General features: G+C 40.5%; 1 protein-coding gene across 1 annotated transcript in view; it reads right to left on the bottom strand.

The window, feature by feature from the left end:
- Positions 1–12,187: 12,187 nt before the first annotated feature.
- pdgfd (platelet derived growth factor d) overlaps positions 12,188–19,220 on the bottom strand; it is a 62,786-nt gene continuing 55,753 nt past the window's right edge. The window contains exons 6-7 of the mRNA XM_080512605.1: positions 17,387–17,604; positions 12,188–12,463 (exon numbers count right to left, since the gene is read on the bottom strand). Of these exons, the coding sequence (XP_080368731.1) occupies positions 12,329–12,463; positions 17,387–17,604 (353 nt within the window). The 3' untranslated portion in view covers positions 12,188–12,328. The remainder of the gene's footprint in view (positions 12,464–17,386; positions 17,605–19,220) is intronic.

Here is a 19,220-nt window from a genome sequence, read left to right as displayed (position 1 = left end):
CAGTGGGACAGAATGAAAACCCATCGGCCCCGTTCCATCCCGGCACAAACAGCGCGGTGGTTACACTCCTACAGTGTCTTCTACTGTCTGTCTTCTTAGTGTCTGAATCCTGCATCATTCCTGCACATTTCAACCTAAATGTGCACAAACTTTGTACATTTCTTAACTTTCATGAAAACGTTTTTCATGTTGAATGAAAGCTCCCCAGTTGTAAAGCTTCAGTTTAACCATGATCAGATTTTTTATTTTTTTTCCCCCTGGAAGTGGGACTCATCACATCTACCATTTGCATACGATCACAGCATCAGTACCTTTGTGTTGAGTGTCTGTCTGATCTCCTCATCACTGTGTCTCATTCCCCTCACAGTGCAAAGTGTGTGCTTGTGGTGCTGTTCTCCTCCATTTCTCTTCTCTTCCTTGATGTTGGTCTGCCCCGGATCCATGCCAGCCCTGTGCCATTTACCCCTTTTGGCTTGTGTCTATACTCTTGTTTGTTTCATTCATGATATTCAGTTAGTCCACAAGCTTCCATATATTTTTTGAAAGCGAACAGTCTCAGGTGTATGGAAATGCATGACAACTACAATATAATTACAGGTCAGCAAAAATCGTTTGAAGCTATTAAATATATGTGGTGGTATCTAGAAAATGTTAAATGAAGTCATATCCTTAATTTTGCTTGTTTTTTTTACATTGACCTTGACCTTTAATGATAGAGTGCCATAAATCAATTCCTCATATCAAATAACCTACACACAGGCATTTAGTGCAAATGTATATCACTTTTGCATGCTGAACTATTGCAATTTTACATTTTCACAGTTTTTCACAATTTCCGATCTTTGCCGAGCTGTAATTTCTAAAAGCTACTAAGTTCAAAAGGTTTCCATTCATTTTCAGACACCTGAGACTGTTAGCTCTCAGAAAATATATGGTAGCCTTTGCCCACCCAGATAGTACCATTTTGGCCTCTGGCCCATGAGCTAATTGTTTTCATTTCTCTTAGTTGGATTTAGCTTTTTTTTTACTTTTTAGAGAGATTTCTGTTTCTGAGTCAGTGAGAAGGAATTTGCTTTCAGACAACCAAAACCCAAATAATGCTGCCTCCATGAGTAACTGGACAGTGGGAAAGGCTCCCACTCTCCGAGCATTATATCAGTCACCTTGCATATATTGATGATTGTGTTTTTAATCATTCACCTGCAGATTTTCATGGAGCAAACCGGTTAGCTGTTTCTTGTTGTGAAATGAGCACTCACAACTGCAAACAAATCTTTACTTGCTGGTAACTTTACCTTCCATGAAATTACCAAAATATTCAAAAATTTTTCTCTCTTTTTCATAAAAGTAGGAACTGAATGATTTTAAAATGTTCTTCCGATTTAGAATTGTTTTCAGCATGAATAATAATTGTCCCATAATGTTTTAATTTATCTATATTTCCAGTCCTTCTAAAATAATATGGTTCTTGATGGACAAAGCTGCATTTCTCCCTGGTGTATAGAAAGACACAGGCCTCAATTCTCGACTTGCACTTTGACTTAATAATTTATTTAATGGAACAGTTTGGATCTGAGAATGTCATTTTTATTGGACTATTTTAAAAGTGCAAGTGAAGACCCACAAGAACGACTGTCCTTTTTCTCCCTGTGTCTGCAGATTCCTCACATATGGTCGCTTTTCATTATTCAAAAGAAATATCTAATATTCATACCTAAATGAAAGCTGTTCTATAATGTAGTGTGAAAAGAGGGTGAAGTGGAAGCAAAGGGACAAGGAGGAAGGGCTGGAGGTCGGGAGGGACGGAGAGATGATTGGGATGTGTGTGTTGTGGGCAGATGACTGTCTATGCCTGAATGCATTTGACTGAATTTTGCAAATGAGAGAAAAAAAAAAGGAAAAACAAGTCAAAGAGGAAAAAAGCTCAAAGAAATGAGGGGAAAGGGATTAAAATCAAACTTTCTCTCACATGCCTTCCATTCTTGAAGATACTCAACATCGCCATAAAAAAACAAGAACAACAAAAGAAAATAAACCTTGTTACCATGTCAATGGAGAAAGTGGACAGTGCATTCAATTATCAAGGAAACGGAAATGGTCCAAAGGAAAAATGTCAAGACTGACTTTTTTTAAAGGAAGAAAAACACAACTATTGGACAGATTGGTTTCTATCTCTGCTTCATGTCAGCTTTGTGTGTGTGTGTGTGTGTGTGTGTGTGTGTGTGTGTGTGCGTGCGTGCGTGCGTGCGTGCGTGCGTGCGTGCGTGCGTGCGTGCGTGCGTGCGTGCGTGCATGCGTGCTTTTGGAAGCCTCAAATCCAAGAATTCTGATTGACTGCCGACTATTTCGACCAGATACAGCTGTGAAAAATAAAAGACAGTGTCAACCCTTTAACACATTTGTCCAAACACTCACTTAGAGGCTGGATTTATGCATGAAATTGTTATTTTACATGTTTGTTTTGTTCAAAGGATGTAGGGCAGTGCTGTCTCTCTGTTAAGGGTCATATTCTCGCCATTCTTTCCTACATGCCTCATTGACTTCATCAACTCTTCCCCTCCTCCTCCTCATCTGTCCATGTGTCTCTTTTTAAATGTGTGGCCGACTTTCTAAATCCCTCTTTCTCTGTGTGCTTGTGTTCCTTCCTTGCCATCAACTCCCTTCATTCATTTCCCTCGACTCCTCCTTGTCCGGTTCTCTCCGTCTTGGTTCAGTGTAGCCTCCGTCTTACTCATCCCATTTGTCGTTTCACCCAGTTCATCCGAATCTTTCCAATCCAAACATTGTCCGGGTTAATTAACTGCAATGAGCCTCCACCCTGACTGAGATCATCCTTTGAGAGTAACTGTTTTTTTTCCCGTGCCTGTTTTTCACTTGGCTTTAAAATGTGATGGAGAACAATGGCTGAGGGTGGCTGACTCTTTCAGTAGCTGATATGAACCCTTTTTTTTGGCACTTTATTATTAAGACTTCATTTAGAAAACACACACACACACACACACACACACACACACACACACACACACACACACACACACACACACACACACACACACACACACACACACACACACACACACACACACACACACACACACACACACACACACACACACACACAGCCATTGTGACTGTGGCCACCCTGAAAGGCACAGGGGTAAAAATAACAATCTCTTGATGCCTTTTTTAGTCTTTATCTTTGAGCCATCATTGACTAAACTGTAGCTAAAGGCATTTTGCATTCCATAATTGAAAAATGCCATGGATGGTTAATATTTTCTTCTTTTTCTCCTACATTTTATTAGCACCAGTGAGTGCCTTACTGTGTTAAATGTGTTGTTGAGGAGAACCATACTATAACAGTACTGTGACAGATTTGTCGGGCCAGAAAGCCAAGAGAGGTCCATCAGCTCATTATGGCAGAAATTCAATTCATTATAAAAAGAATGGTGATTACCAAAAGGCCGTTCAGTGGTGCAGTGGGGGCGGACTCACCATAATAATACCGCCATTGGCTTCCAAGATAAGACTATATAAAGTGGAGTTTCCAAGTTTTTTTCTGTAACTCCACAGATTTTCTTCTGGCACTCATACGTGCTTCCTCTTACAATCCATAAACACATTCCCTGTAGGTGCAACTGTGTGCATCAATGATTTGTGTCAGTTCATTTCATCAATGTCCCATTCCCTGCGCCCCAGGCTTACCAGTTTTGCTCTTTGGTTTTTGGACTTTGACCTCCCTGGACTTTTATTTCAGTAATAAAAAATGTATCTTTTAACTTCTACACAAAATACACAGTAATGACATTAAATAATTTGGGAAATGTTTGAAAATAAAAAAAAATCTATATAACAAAAAAAACTGTCCAAACAGGGTGTATTGTGAGATGAGTACTTGGTTAGGAAAGTACCAGCTGCTACTTCTGACTAGCACTACATTCATTCTGCAGCATGGCATGTGGCAACACATATGGTTAGTCCTCCGAAATGATCAGCTTATTGTCAAGTTTCAAGTTCAAATGTACCACAAAAAATTGTTTTGAATGTCACTGGCTCTGCTTACTTCTGTTGTATTGTTTAATCTGGTTAAGTTTTTTTGCATTTTCATTTCTGGATGGTTTCCTATATTTTTCTTCCTTCACACCTATCATTGGCAAAATTTCCAGAGGGTAAACAGGCGTCCAAGGCCCCCTTTCCTTGGAAAAACAATATAATGGTGGACCGAGGCTTCAAAATACTGGTACTTCTTGATACCAAAAAAACCAACCAACCAAATCTCGGCTTCATACACGAGACAAAATATCCACTGAGTAACTTTTCTCAAAACTGAGTAAAGATTTTTTTTTTTTATTGGATCAAAGACAATATTAAGGATATGTCAAATACCTGCACATCATCAGGATTCCCATTTTAACAAGTTTGGAGAAATGAGCGGGCCTTTTGATGCAATGAGCAGCTAAAAAAGCATATAAACAACTTGACAGCACAGTGAGCTATTATGTGTGCCGGAAGTCTCTTGCATGACTAATACATGACGGTGAGATTGAAAACACTTTAACACTGCCTCCAAACATGAACTTAAACTCAATCAAGGAAAGGGAAGTACGTCAACAAAAGGAATATGAAAAAAATATCAGGGGATGGAGGGTGGTTGGGGAGAGATATCACAGTTTGAATAAAGGTCTTCAGATGTTTTCTCACATCTTTCATGGTTTCATTTCCTGGTGTCCCAGGTAACTGCAGGGTGGTGATATGTTCTGATAAGGAAAACAAAGAAAGGAACAGAGAGGAGGATGAACGAAAGAATGAGAAGTCAATGAGAGGGAAATAATGGAAACGTGCACTGCATGTGAAACATGGCCAGAGCTTTAAAAAAAAAGAAAAAAGTACAATGATGGCATAAGGACAACCGATAAATGTGGAGCGGATATTTGAATGACAGCTGAATCAGGTCAGATCAGGAGTGACAGTCTTTTATAGACTATACCATTAGATAGTGTTCTATGGTCTTAAGAAGAAGGTTTTATTTGTCTCATATATACAACTGTACAGAGAAACTTGGTCTCTGCATTTAACCCATCCCGAGAGAGGAGTGGGCAGCTGCTGCGCAGTGTCCAGGGAGCAGTTGTGGGACGAGGGTCTCGCTCAGGGACCCACAGTGGAAACCAGGCAGCTGTAGGATTTAAACCTGCAGGTCTGCGATCACCAGCTCGCCCCTCTAACATGTAGACTACCACAAAAACCTCTTGCCCACCACACTAGGGAAGCGCACAAACGCAGATGAGATTCCCACATTTCGGGATTTTGCAGAAGTCAGCACAACCAGAGCCTCGCCCTGGATGTAGCGTCTTCATGACCATAGTATATTTATTTATTTCATTTCCCCACACTTTGAGAATGTGTGTGTGTGTGTGTGTGTGTGTGTGTGTGTGTGTGTGTGTGTGTGTGTGTGTGTGTGTGTGTGTGTGTGTGTGTGTGTGTGTGTGTGTGAAAGTGTGTGAAAGTGTGTGTGTGAGAGAGAGAGAGTGAGAGAGACAGAGGTTTCTTCAGTGATTTGAGCTTTAAAAAAAAGCATTATTACTGACACTATTGTTACACTGGATGTAGCGTCTTCATGATCTTAGTATATTTATTTATTTCACTTCGCAACACTTTGAGAATAAAGTACCATCACTGTGTGTGTGTGTGTGTGTGTGTGTGTGTGTGTGTGTGTGTGTGTGTGTGTGTGTGTGTGTGTGTGTGTGTGTGTGTGTGTGTGGCCCACAAGGAAAAGATAAGAAGCTGCTGACAGAGACAAAACAGCTGTGTGGGAATGATTGGTTTAAACAAACAAACAAACAAACAAACAAACATGTCACTTCTCTTTTTGACCTCAAATCTTTCTTTCTTTTTTTCTTTCTCTCTCTCTCTCTCTCTCTCTCTCTCTCTCTCTCTCTCTCTCTCGCTCTCTCTCTCTCTCTCAACCCTAATCCTAATTCTGGTCACTCTTGTTTATCCCTCGGTATGCTTCCTGTCCGGACACAGGGACTGATTCAGTTTTTGTTGAATTTGTTTTCTCTTTCAGGATAACTCAAAATTCAGTCAGTGATGGATGGATGGACGGACAAATGTATGGCTGGTTGGAAGCTTGCGGGATGTGACCGTCTGGCTGTATGGGGAAGACTGCTTTGTAACGATAACGGCTCAGGAAGGGTTGCCACAGCAACAACTGGGACAGGAAACAGCCTTGAGAAATACAACTCGTAGTGAGCGGAGCAATATTGCCACTTGCAAAAGCAAAGCCTCTGTTGCAACTTGTGATTACAGTCACCATCTTCTTTCAAAGCGAGTGACTGATGTTGTTTTCGTTTCACTATATTATCACCGTGTGGTTTGAAAAAGGTGCCTAAGGCGTCATCTGCCGTGTGAAGTGCGATTGTAACTGTCTCATGTCTGCGAGATAATGATGATTTCAATGAAAGGACACACATACCAGTGTATCTGAAAACCGCACACTCCATATGATGAAGGCTCGCATAGTAGGACATCATAACAGCAACTTTTAAACAATACATGTGTGACACTGCTGCCATTGAAAACTTCACTCAACTTTTCTTGAAAACAAAACCATTCAAAACATAATTTCGAGACTCACAGGCTCTCTGAAATGACAGTGAAGTTGAATTAACCCCCACTAGGTCTGTATGACCTGAAAACTATTTGTAAATCAGTTGTGATGTTGAGCAAATGCACACTGAGAAGGTTTTACACGACAATTCTTTCCAAATGACTAACTAAAAATTAAAAGGAATTACTCAACCACATTTGAAAACAATCAAAAAGTGATCAAATATACAGTAGAACATTTTAGGCTGGTGTGAAACACATGTTTGAAGATCAATTATGTTCTTAGATCACAATTCACAAGGTGCAACGTGAACGAAGACAGTCATGGTGACGACTTGCCTTTCAAACTGCATCTTCTTATTTCTCACTACACTTGCGCATATTGTTTTAAAAGTAGTTTCAAACAATTTGGAGAACGGTTCACAGACCTCCTGTAGAAGTTTGATGAAATACGTCCATCTCTCCCTGTGACCACACTCAGACTCCACTCTGTTGAGTCTGACTCTCTGTTCTTCTCTACACTAAAGACTGTTCATGGCATGGCATTGGCTGTGTATTTGTGTTTGGTGTCATTGCCTTCCTGAAAGTTTCACTTGGTGGATAAGTGGAAATTCTATCCACGCCTGCTAAAAAAGTTTTTCTTCAGCACTGTGCATCGGAGTAATACTTGACTATAGCATATTGAGGTACTGCAGTCTAAACGGAAGCACAGAAGAGACAGAACTTATTCAGTTGCTGCCCCATTATGGAACGAACTTCCACTGTACATCCGGCAAACCCTCTTCAGTGCCAACTTTTGAAACCTATCTTAAAATAACATTTTTATTCCTTGGCTATTAGCCCAGCTTGACAGTCTGCTCCCATTTTTTCAAAATTTGTATCTGATTGTATTTTACTCATCGCACCCCATGTTTTTAGATTTTTATGTCTATTTATGTAAATCAATTTGGTTCAGCTGTGGATGTGCTTAAAGTGTGCTTCATGTGTGAGAAGCGGTAATCAGCGCATACTGTAGTTTAACATACATGTGAGGTTAATTGGGGATTAAAAATTTTGCATATACTGTGTATGTAGTGTAAAACAATTATAATTAGATTAAACACTTGTCCACTTGTACTATCTTTCATGATTCAGACCATCAGCTCTGCCACCTGTTTAACTTTGTGTGAGATCACCAAATGTTTTGGGTTTATGCTATCTTGAGGTGTTGAGCTGGACTTCACTAAACTGAGAGATATTTTTCCAGTATTTGTATTAATGGAGTGAATAAAGTAGTGCCATTTATGGGTGTATGCAAAGAGGGGCACAAACAAAGTGTGAAAATTGGCCACACAACAGGCTAAAAGCTTGAATAACACAATCAAAATTACCAAAAATAAGCCAGTCGCACTGCCGCTGACTCAGCGAATCACGGCCCGATAAAGGTGCTTCTGCAAAGTGACTGTCAATGGTCAAGACATTTATTTGACACAATTATATGATCCACCCTGAACTTGCAACAGATACGCGGTGTTTAAAAGCACATTTGTGGTCCCCATGGTGACCTATGTACTCTGGACATTATCTGACAGCTGAGCAGCACTACAACCTTGGCGCCATTCCTCTATTGTCCTCTCTCCTTCCTGCCCTCTTTTGTGTTTGTGGTCACACTTTGCCACTCTAGCTTTCCCTCAACATATCTCTCCAAGTGTAAGGTATCCACTAACACACTACATTTCCTGTTACTGCTCACAGGTGAACAAACAAGCTGTTGTTTCAAACTCAATCAAATACAACATCAAAATATTATTTTTGGGACAGAAATAGACAACAAACACACAGGAGGCAATGATGCTCGGAAATACTTTATCGAAAACCAACCATCTGATATTTTTCATCAAAACAACAGAGAAAGACACAATAAATTATTTAGGTAAAGCATACAGTTTTGTCATGAATATTTTTGTCTGAATGCAGCACAGCAGGTCGATGTTTGTTTGTTGAAATAAACAGAACAAGTTTTGACTGAAGCTGGAAATGTGGCAACACAACAATTTAAATCCTTTGAAAGGAAAGCAAAAAAAAAAAAAAAAAAAAATTCAGCTTGAAAGTGAGGTTGTTTGAAAATGTTCCCAAATGTGTCCTGTGTGCGTTTGATGTGCTGAGGTGTCGTGAAAAAGACCAGTGAAATGTTTGATGTTGGAATTTGTGTGAGGACCCTATTGTGATGGAGTGGGGGGAGAAAACAAAACAGCTTGCTGGAAAGAAGAGGAATGTCACTTTGGAGCACGCAACAGTGGAATGTGCTGATAACACCAACAAACTGGAGGGCACAGGATGCACGCACACAGACACACACACACAGACACACACACACACACACACACACACACACACACACACACACACACACACACACACACACACACACACACACACACACACACACACACACACACACACACACACACACACAGACACACACACACACAAGTGCAAGTGCATACGCGGATCATCAGTTTTACAACATGTACGTTTTGCAATTAATTTAAATGAACAACACAAGTCAATAAAGTGTCTCCAAACAGCCCAGTGTGCTTCTTTAAATGTCCTTTCTTTTCAAATATTTACTTTTATGATTGCGTGTGAAAAATGTAGAAAGCAAATAGTTTAGTGGAATGGTTTATTTGACAAAATCACTGAAAAGACGAAGAGGTTGTCAGATAATTTCGCCACGATGTAATGTTTTTCTCAACTAAGCAATAAATGAGGGATTTCAACTTCATAAGCTCCAATGTGTGGCTCTTTGAATTCTATGACGCTATCATGGACAAAATCACAGAATCAAGGCAAAAAACATTTTCTTTTACTTGTAGAATTGCAAATAATTTGAGGGCCAACATTTTAAATTAAATTATTATTTTTTTAAATTCGAGATTGTCCAGAAAATATCCTGAAATCAGTGAGAGCCAGGGATTTTTAAAGGGGACTCTGTTTATAGCAAGCATGTGTCCTTGTAAGCCTAATAACCCCATGAATCTTCATATTCACCACGTAAGTTCATTTATGCAAGGTTGTGGAAAGAAAATCCTGAGTTTGCCATTGTAAGCCAATTAAATGTTTGAACTTTATAATGAAAGAAAGTGACGTATTGCAATTTCTTGTGTTTGTAGGATAACTTTTTGGGGGGCTTAGTACAGTTTTTAGCAACGCATCTTGGAAGAGTGACATGTGCTTGGTCCAGAGTTGATTCTGCTATGGTAACAGGCCATTTGGTTCACTTCTGAAACACACAGAGGCAGCAGCAGTCCTCACAAGACAAAAGGTCCCAGTATGTGAAGTCTTTGTTGTCTTACATGAGCTACAGCTAACAACAGCTGTGTGTGGGTGTGTAATGGTCTCTGTGATAAATTTCTTGAAATGTGACCATCTCACAACCCGACATACTTTTTCAGTATTTAAGAGTGTTTACTATCCTCCACCCGCCAAGAGACAGTCCGTGACTTACAGCGCACACACGGGTATAAAGAATTCTGCCAGCACACAGATGATCGAGTTTCACTGCAGCCTACGAACAGTCGCAATGTCCATTTTTCTTTTAGTCCTTTGAACAAAACAAGCATGTAAAATAACAATTCCATGCATAAATCCAGCCTCTAAGTGAGTGTTTGGACAAATGTGATGAAGAGTTGACAGATGACACTGTCTTTTATTGTTCACAGATGGATCGGGTTGAAAGAGTTGGCAATTAATTAGAATTCTTGGCTTTGACACTTCCAAAAGCTTTGATAGCATCTAGAAAACACGCACACACAGACACACAGACACAGACACAGACACAGACACACACACACACACACACACACACACACACACACACACACACACACACACACACACACACACACACACACACACACACACACACACACACACACACACACACACACACACACACACACACACACACACACACACTCACACACACACACTCACACACACACACAGTGATGTGTCAATCATTCATGTGAACGTATCTGTTGCCAGCTCTCACAGACTGTTGGTGACCCTTCACCCCTTAAACAAAAGGAGTTCTTCCTGAGCTGCTGCAAGGACAAAACTGCAATTTGCACAGATCTCACAAGCATTGCTCAGATTGTGTTACATAGGTGCGTTTTTAGAACAGAAAAACCTGAACGTGTTGATTAAAGAGGCTATACGAGAAGAAGTTTTTTATGTGTTGCATCTTGAAAGCGTCTTTTCTGTCAGCTGTCCTCCTGAAGTGGCCATAATCTGCAAATATATAGATGGCTTGATTGTCTCTTGTCTGTCAGCCGCCAATCCGAAAAAAACCCCCAACAAAAATAACAAACAAATCCCTTTCTGTCTCTCTTCCTGAGTTTGTGTCTCTCTTTCCTGTGTAAAGCATTTAAGGTCTGGGGATCATGGTTTTATTCGTGTAAGCAGTATGCTGCTTCACAGCTGGAATGCCAGGAATGCTCAGAAAAGTGGGCACAACGTGGCAGCCTGATCTGACATCCCCTTTGATGTGATGAGAGGAGAAAGAACGAGTGTGAGAGAAGAAAGCAGCGAGAGAGAGCGAATATAACGGCACAAGGGACTATAATACATCCCAACAGGAATACATTAAAAACAAATGAGCCCTAAAAATCTATTCCGAATGTCTAGTTTTAGTCTTGAGGAAGCCTTGGGTGATCCTGTTTGTTTATGTGTGTGTTAGTGTGCAGTTCAGATCTGGAGGGTTGCAGTTAGCCCAATTTCACATCGGGACAAACTTCTGGTGTAAACTTCCTCCAATCCGCTCGCACTCACTGCTTCTGTCTTGCACTCGCTCATGTCAGCTTGTGCTCCTGGCACAAGAGTTGCCTAAAGTTTCTTGAAAGTCTTTTTTAAACATTTTTTTTAAGTGCAAATATACACATTTTAGATGTGAGTCAAATATTGTTTACAGAGCAGTTGCAGTTGGTTCAATTTCAGTTTGATCAAGTTGTGATTAAAATACCTTCAGGAAGTTTGTTCAGTTTTTTATAATGTGGTAAAAAAAAATTGTATTTTTTCAACATTTGTGGTTTTCAGGTTGTGAAATGCCAAGTCTCACAACAACAAGACTGTGTCCATCTCTCAAAATCAGCTCAATTTCAAGAGAATCTCGAGTCTGATTAAGAAATCAGAAATGCCCCACCTGAAAAACACCTCATGCTGGGTTTTTTTGGAATACCGGTAGTTTTTTTGTTTTCAAAGTGTTGCATAATGAGTTTGCATTGAACTGTAATCAGTTCTAAAATGTATGTGATAATAAAAAGACATTTACCCTCAGCTTCTGTTTATAAATATGCATTGTCAAATATTAAAAGTTGAAAAACTAAACAGGAAAAGGCACACGCCCTGACTGGACCCTGACCTTCTCCTCTGGCGCCCCCAGGTGAGGCCCATCACACACTTTCGAAACCTTTGGTTTGGATCTTTAGTTATTTTGATCTACGAGTTCATCGCTATAGTGAGCACACAAAGGTAAAAGACAACAGATGAGATCCAAACAGACTTTAAACATCAACTGAAATCACTTTTTATATTTACAGGTTTGGTTGTGGGGGGAGGGGTTGCTTACATGAACAAACATCATGGTGTATGACAGGAGCCGCATATTGTTGCCTTCTTTGCTGCAAAACGGATTAAAGTAGAACTTATTGAAAACAGTTCCAAGCGGGCGCGCTGCCACGTCTCAGCGAGGCGGCTGGGAGGGACACGCACACTCGCACGTTTCATGATGCGTGAGGAAGATTTCGTCGATGACCCAGCGGACTCGCGACCTCCTGTTGCGCTGATACAGACCAGTCTCTGGAGCGTACTTCAGCACCTGGAAGAGACGGAGGAGAGTCTGGGTGGAAACAAATCTGTTCCTGGAGTTGTTGGTGGACTACAAATGTGCTGTGAGCAGTTATCTTTCTTGATGCCAATAAATTCAGTTTGAATACGAAAGAGAGAAGAAAAAAAAAAAAATCAAACAACATCAGTCTTGACGAAACGCGACGGGAATCCGACTGAAAAGAGGAACGCTTCCCTCTGAGAGAAATCGCATCTGTCACAAAAACTTGACACTCAGGCAAGTGAAGGAAGTCAAAATAAAGATGAGACAGGAAATACTGTGAGAAATACTGTGAAACTAGAAGCCACAGAAAGCCTGTCCCTCGTCCTCCTTTTAATCGTGACTGACGACACTGGAATCCAAGCGTTATTTCATTTTTATTCAGACCTCCTCGCATGGTTCTGGGTAATTTGGAGCTGAAATTGTTCCCGGGAGGGAAACATCCAGGACACTTTGCCAAGAGACTTGGTGGTGCAGCATACACCTCCAGAAAATTATTGCAAGTCACAGATACTGCAACCAGGAAGGCACGGCATTATTACTTTGTCAAAAACACACTAAGTACAGTCGTTCCATCAGTCATGTGAATGACTTTTACATAAACACATGCACATTCTCCGCGACCCTGCAAAAGGATAAAGTGGTGGGTGAATAGATGGAGGGATGATACACATAAAAAAATGAATAATGACTCAAATAGCTTCATTGTCAGTCATTAGTTTTGCAACCAGGATTTCTTGACATGATTGCACAGAGTTATGACACAGTGAATCATAACTCCTGACGCTTCTTCAGTTCACCAGCAGTTCACATGCGACTACTGCACCCCTGATTAAAGCTATCGAGAGTGTTTCTGTTTCATTTATAGTTACTAAGAAAAGTCCACAGTTAGTCAGTTGGCTTTAACTAAAAACACATTTAGAATTACACTGTTAAGTATAATTGATGATGATTTATTGATGTTTTATGGACTCTGTTCTTGTATTTTGACCAGCCAATAATGGAAAACTTTGCCTCCTGGTTCTTAAATAAACCCTGTAAAACATTGAAATTTCCACTAATCTTGATTGTTTCTTTCCTGTTCAGTTTTGATTCTGATACATTTTGAATGGCGTTTTGTATTTCTATGACCAGGTGCTCCACAGATGATCCCATATTTATTCATGACTTTTTCTTGTTTCATCAGGAGTTTTGGAAACTCTTAAGTGGTGTTTCACTTATATAGACACTGACCTATATTCTAAAATGTCAATTTATTTGAAATTTGTCTAAGTTGTTAGTAACACATTTATCTGCAGTGGCACAAATTCCCAGCACAAATGTACTATTGCTATTATAATATTATAATAGTACTATTACTATTGCTTTACAACAACTTGAAATAACACTGTTTACATTGACAATCTATAACAGTGGTTTAGAATTGATCTCACAGTGAGAATCAGTCAGTAAAACTAACTTTGTTGCAGGTGGCCATATTGTTCACAGGTGTCACTTGTAATGGAGAAAACAGAACGGGAGTACACATTGTTCAGCAACCGATGCCGTGAATTTGCTCCCTGAAGTGAGGTTGCTTATGATGTATGTCACAGATTGCCAACAGTGTAACAATAGTGTGAGTAATCATGCTTTTTTAAAGCTCAAATCACTGAAGAAACCTCTGTCTCTCTCTCTCTCTCTCTCTCACACACACACAAGCACACGAAATTGCAATCTAAATCCCACTTTTGTTTAAATTCGTATTGTATGATTTTACCAGTGAGAGAAAGAGAGACAGAGAGAGAGAGAGAGAGAGAGAGAGAGAGAGAGAGAGAGAGAGAGAGAGAGAGAGAGAGAGAGAGAGAGAGAGAGAGAGAGAGAGAGAGAGAGAGAGAGAGAGAGAGAGACAGCCCTGTGGACCATGTTTCAATAATGAAGCTATGGAAGTACAAAGACACAAAGAGATGGAGGGAAGTGAAAGAAAAAGAATGAATGACAGGCTTAAAGAACAAGAATGGTGCATTGCAAAGGGATAAATTGAAAATGGGAATTGGGAAGAATGAAGGGATGATGGAAGCCCACAGAGACAAGCAGAGAGTGATAGAGGGAGAGAGAGGGAGCGAGGGAGAGTGAGTGAGAGAGGAAATAAGGGATGGAGAGACAGAGGGAGACTGTGAGGCTGCTGGTGCATTGCTGCTTCATTGTTGATTCAGTGCCTGCCTCTGCACGCCCAATTTCTCCCTGCTTCTGCCTCTACGCCGCATCTGAAATCTCTCTCTCCCTCACTTGTTCCCTCACTCACTCCAGTACTTACACACTACTGTTTTGGATCCCTTTCGGATATGCACCTAAAATGCGATGGACATTTTATGTTTGAAAAAAGCTCCTGTATCACTTTGTTCCAATCTTTAACATGCGTCGGTAGTGCTCCATTTCAATAGACGTTGCCACATTAATGGAAAGGCCACAATGTGCAGCAAAGGCATGAATGCATGCCTTGTTATGCTCTTTATAAAAAAAATTAAATAAAAAAAATCATTAGTTTGTCATTTGAGCTATGATTCTCATGCACAAGAAAGTAAAAAGTCCAAAACATGTAATGAGTAAATCCATTTTAATCCCTGAACTGCAGGCTATTTATTGAAATTTCCACTTGAAAAAACATCAACAAATGAAGTCAGTAACAGCTGCAAAACTGTGAAGACAAAATAATCAACTGTTGGCTGCATGGATGGATAACTTGGGGAAGTTTAGAACTAATGTTCCTAATATATTCATGGTGATGAGTAAAACTCCAGTGACAATTGACGTTTTAACCAATTAAAACCCGAAATTACAGATTACGTGACCCAATACGTAACAACCACTCAAAAAATAAATCTAAAGTGAAAGGGTATTAAATGTGAAGGCACAAAGTTGAAACATCAAAATCTCACAATAATTACTATTGTAGCAGCATTTAATGAATGCAGCATTTAAAAATCTTCAAATAAAAATGCACCAGTTCTGTTTTCAATATTTGTGAAAGTCCAACAGAATGGACCTTCAGGGTTTGAGAAATTCCCCAACAAATACAATATTATAACAGATTAAAATGTTGGGGACCACAGGTTCTCGTCTCTGCATTTTGCAGATGATGTGGTTCTGTTGGCTTCATCGAACCAGGACCTACAGCGTGCACTGACGCAGTTCACAGCCAACTGTGAAGCACCTGGGATGAGGATCAGTGCCTCTAAATCCGAGGCCATGGTTCTCGACCGGAAAAAGGTGGTATGCCCGATCCCGGTCGGTGGAGTGCCCTTGTCACAGGTGGAGGAGGGGTCAAGTATCTCGGGGTCTTGTTCACGAGTGGGGGAAAGATGGAGCGTGAGATCGACAGGCGGATCGGTGCGGCATCTGCAGTTATGCAGACATATCGGTCCGTCGTAGTGAAGAAGGAGCTGAGCCAAAAGACAAAGCTCTCGATTTACCTGTCGATCTTCCTACCCTCACCTATAGTCATGAGTTATGGGTCATGACCGAAAGAACGAGATCCCGGATACAAGTGGCTGAAATTAGTTTCCTCCGCAGGGTGGCTGGGCGCATCCTCAGAGATAGGGTGAGGAGCTCAGTCACCAGGGAGGAGCTCGGAGTAGAGCCGCTGCTCCTCCACATCGAGAGGAGCCAGCTGAGGTGGCTCGGGCACCTGTTTCGGATGCCCCCTGGACGCCTCCCTAGGGAGGTGTTCTGGGCATGTCCCTCCGGTAGGAGGCCTCGGGGCAGACCCAGGACACGCTGGAGGGACTATGTCTCTCAGCTGGCCTGGGAACACCTTGGGGTGCCACCGGAAGAGCTGGAGGAAGTGTCTGGGGCGAGGGAAGTCTTGGTAACCCTGCTTAGACTGCTGCCTCCGCGACCTTGCCCCGGATAAGCGGTAGATAATGGATGGATGGATTAAAATGTATTTGTGGGTCCATTGCTCAGCTTCCTGTTCTGCCCTCACATTGGATTTTAATTAAGACGTTACGTGTAGAATAGGTTTTGAAATGACAGATAACTGTGAAAACCCTCATAGGCCTTAATATAATTACTTTCCAAACCGCTCCAGTTCTCTGCCAGTGACAAAGCGCCCTCTCCCACACAAGGTGCTAAATATCACGAACCGTAATGGGAAATTTACATAATAGAGACAAACATTTGAAAAGCTATTACTAATCAAGTTGTCAATATTCTGTACTTTCACTTTTCACTAGATGTGTTTGGTTTGGTTGTATTAAATATACTCCTACTATTACTATGCCTGGATTTATTTAGATTTTGTGACTATAAAATTGTAAAACAAATTGTGTAATGACGATTGCTTTGGCCCCTTGAGCCTTCATTTCTGTCTTCAATTTCTAGATATCAAAGCCTATATAAAAAAAAACATCAAGGAGCTACTGTTTATGAGATTCATGGAAAATCCTATCACAATATAAAGATAATGGCATGTATTTTAACTTAGATTGCTGTAAGTCGCACAAAAAGGTTTCGTTCGTGTGGCACTCATGAGCTGCTACGAGGTTGAAGTCCTTTTGGCTTCAGTTCTGTCGAAAGTTTTTATGGCACAGATTCAACAATGTTCTGGAAAGATTCCTCAGAGGTCTTTTTCCAAATTGATGTGACAGCATAACTGCATATCTGTGGCCTGCATGTCCATAAATAAGAACCTGTGATTTCTCAACGTCTCATTGAATTGTTTTGGTAACTTTGGAGTGAATTTGAGTTTTAGTTTAGTTGTTCATTGATGTTCAATGTGTTTACAATTACTTATGGCAGATCCTAACTTTTCATCTCGAAGTGTCCTTCACTCTCATCGTCAGTCAGAGATGTCTCCCATGAACAATCCTGCTAAATCCAAAAACACTTAAAAAAAAAAAAGAAAAGCGAATGTTAATGCTAGATATAAAAACCCACCTCGTGGAGTTTGAGTGTTGTTTTGGAGGCCTGACAGGTGCAGCCATTGTTCCAGTTCTCGGTTCCGCAGCCACAGTTGCCCCCGCAGCGTTTGACCAGCAAACATCGAGGGAAGAAGACAGCGTTGGTTGTCCTCAGCTCCTCGCGCAGGTTCAAAGAGTAATTGCGAGGAGTACAGCTGTACCGCTTGACGTCGTCGTAGAGGCGGTTCAGATCCACTGGACAGTGAGAGAGATGAGAGAGAATAGTTATTAATGGTTCATATTTCCCAGACTGTCGACTGATTCATTTTTTTTTTGTTGGGTATACAGATTGTGCGATTGGAAGCAGGTTTTATCCAGCTGCAGCAGTAATGTTTTCCTTACACTGGACTATAGTGGTTAAGAGGGAGCTGAGCAGGAATGCAAATATCTGTTTGTTGGTCAGTTTACATACTCACACTTGCTTATGGGCTTATGAACTTCAGGTCATGACTGAAAAAAGGATGTGTGGGTGTTTTTATATTGCCAGTATAACTTCATATAGAGAAAGCAGGTAGGCTTGATGAATAGATGAATATCTCATACAAAACAACACAATATAACATTTTCCAGCCAGTGAAGGATGAGCCAGACAAAGCAGTTTAGTAATTGTTTATCTATTGATTCATAGCATAATAGAAGGGTATCACAAAGTGACAGAAAACGAGCTAAGATGAGAGGAAGCTAAATAGGGCGAGGCGGCTTTGATTCACAGTAAAATGTGCATGATGTTGTGTGACTGACAACAGTTCTGAGGTGGAGAAACCATTACCAGCTATGCGGACAATAGGGCAATGACAGTTGAGATGAAAGGACACATAGAAGAAAGAGACACAAAGAGAGGATTAAAAAAAAAGAACAAAAAAACCAGCAGTGGCCATCAAGTGACAGGAAATTGAATGTATTGATTACAGGCTTTCTCCATGTCATCACTCTATAAAAAGAATGACCGTGTTTATGAGGCCCGTTGCGATCAGTTCAAAAGTCATTACAGGAAAATCAAACACATTATTTGACATGCAAAAGGGGGGATATGAACGAAGTTAATTGAAAGACCAGCATTGGATTCTGGATTAACCTTCTGATGAGACAATGACTGGATTTAATTATGCTTTTATGGCTGCAGAATTTCAATTTGTAGTGTTTAGGTCTCTTTTTGCATTTGAATCTTGTCTGTGATGACATGGTCATTCTGTTGTAGCCTATATAAGACAGGAGTGAAAGGGTTAAAAGCAGCTTATGTCTACACATTTTCAAAAATATGTCCCACATGTTTTTTTTTTGTTTGCTTTTTTTGACTGGGGTCAGACTGCAGCTGGCAAACACAACTTTTGATTCTGCTGAGTGCCTATGATTGACTTCCATAAATTGTGGAATTTATGGAGTAAACCTCATGAATATTGCCGTCATATTCATCGGCAGATAAAGTGAAAGAGGAAAACGAACACTGCACCGCTGCAAAATACCTACAGTGGGGCATTAATATTACCTCTGAAAAGCACACCAGATGGGCCACAGGTAGTTTGAATGATGGATGAGAGAAAATGAAAAAGAAAGATGCGCAAAGATGAAGAGAAAAGATGAAAGAAAAGTAATCCACAATCAGTGACAGACTGGCTGCTCTCTGATTGCACTCATCAGCAGGATAATAATCAACACACTATCTCTACCAAGGGTGGCAATTACCCTGCTAAATTGTGATTTAACCTGATATACTGTACACAATAGATTAAACATACAGTGTGAAACAGTTGTGCAGTCTTTAAAAATGTGAAGTGAATGAAAATGAAAGCAGAAAGGTGAAGACTGTATTC

This window comes from Blennius ocellaris, assembly GCF_963422515.1.
Source record: "Blennius ocellaris genome assembly, chromosome: 2".
Classification (NCBI taxonomy): domain Eukaryota; kingdom Metazoa; phylum Chordata; class Actinopteri; order Blenniiformes; family Blenniidae; genus Blennius; species Blennius ocellaris.
This window is presented reverse-complemented; position numbering and strand designations above follow the sequence as displayed.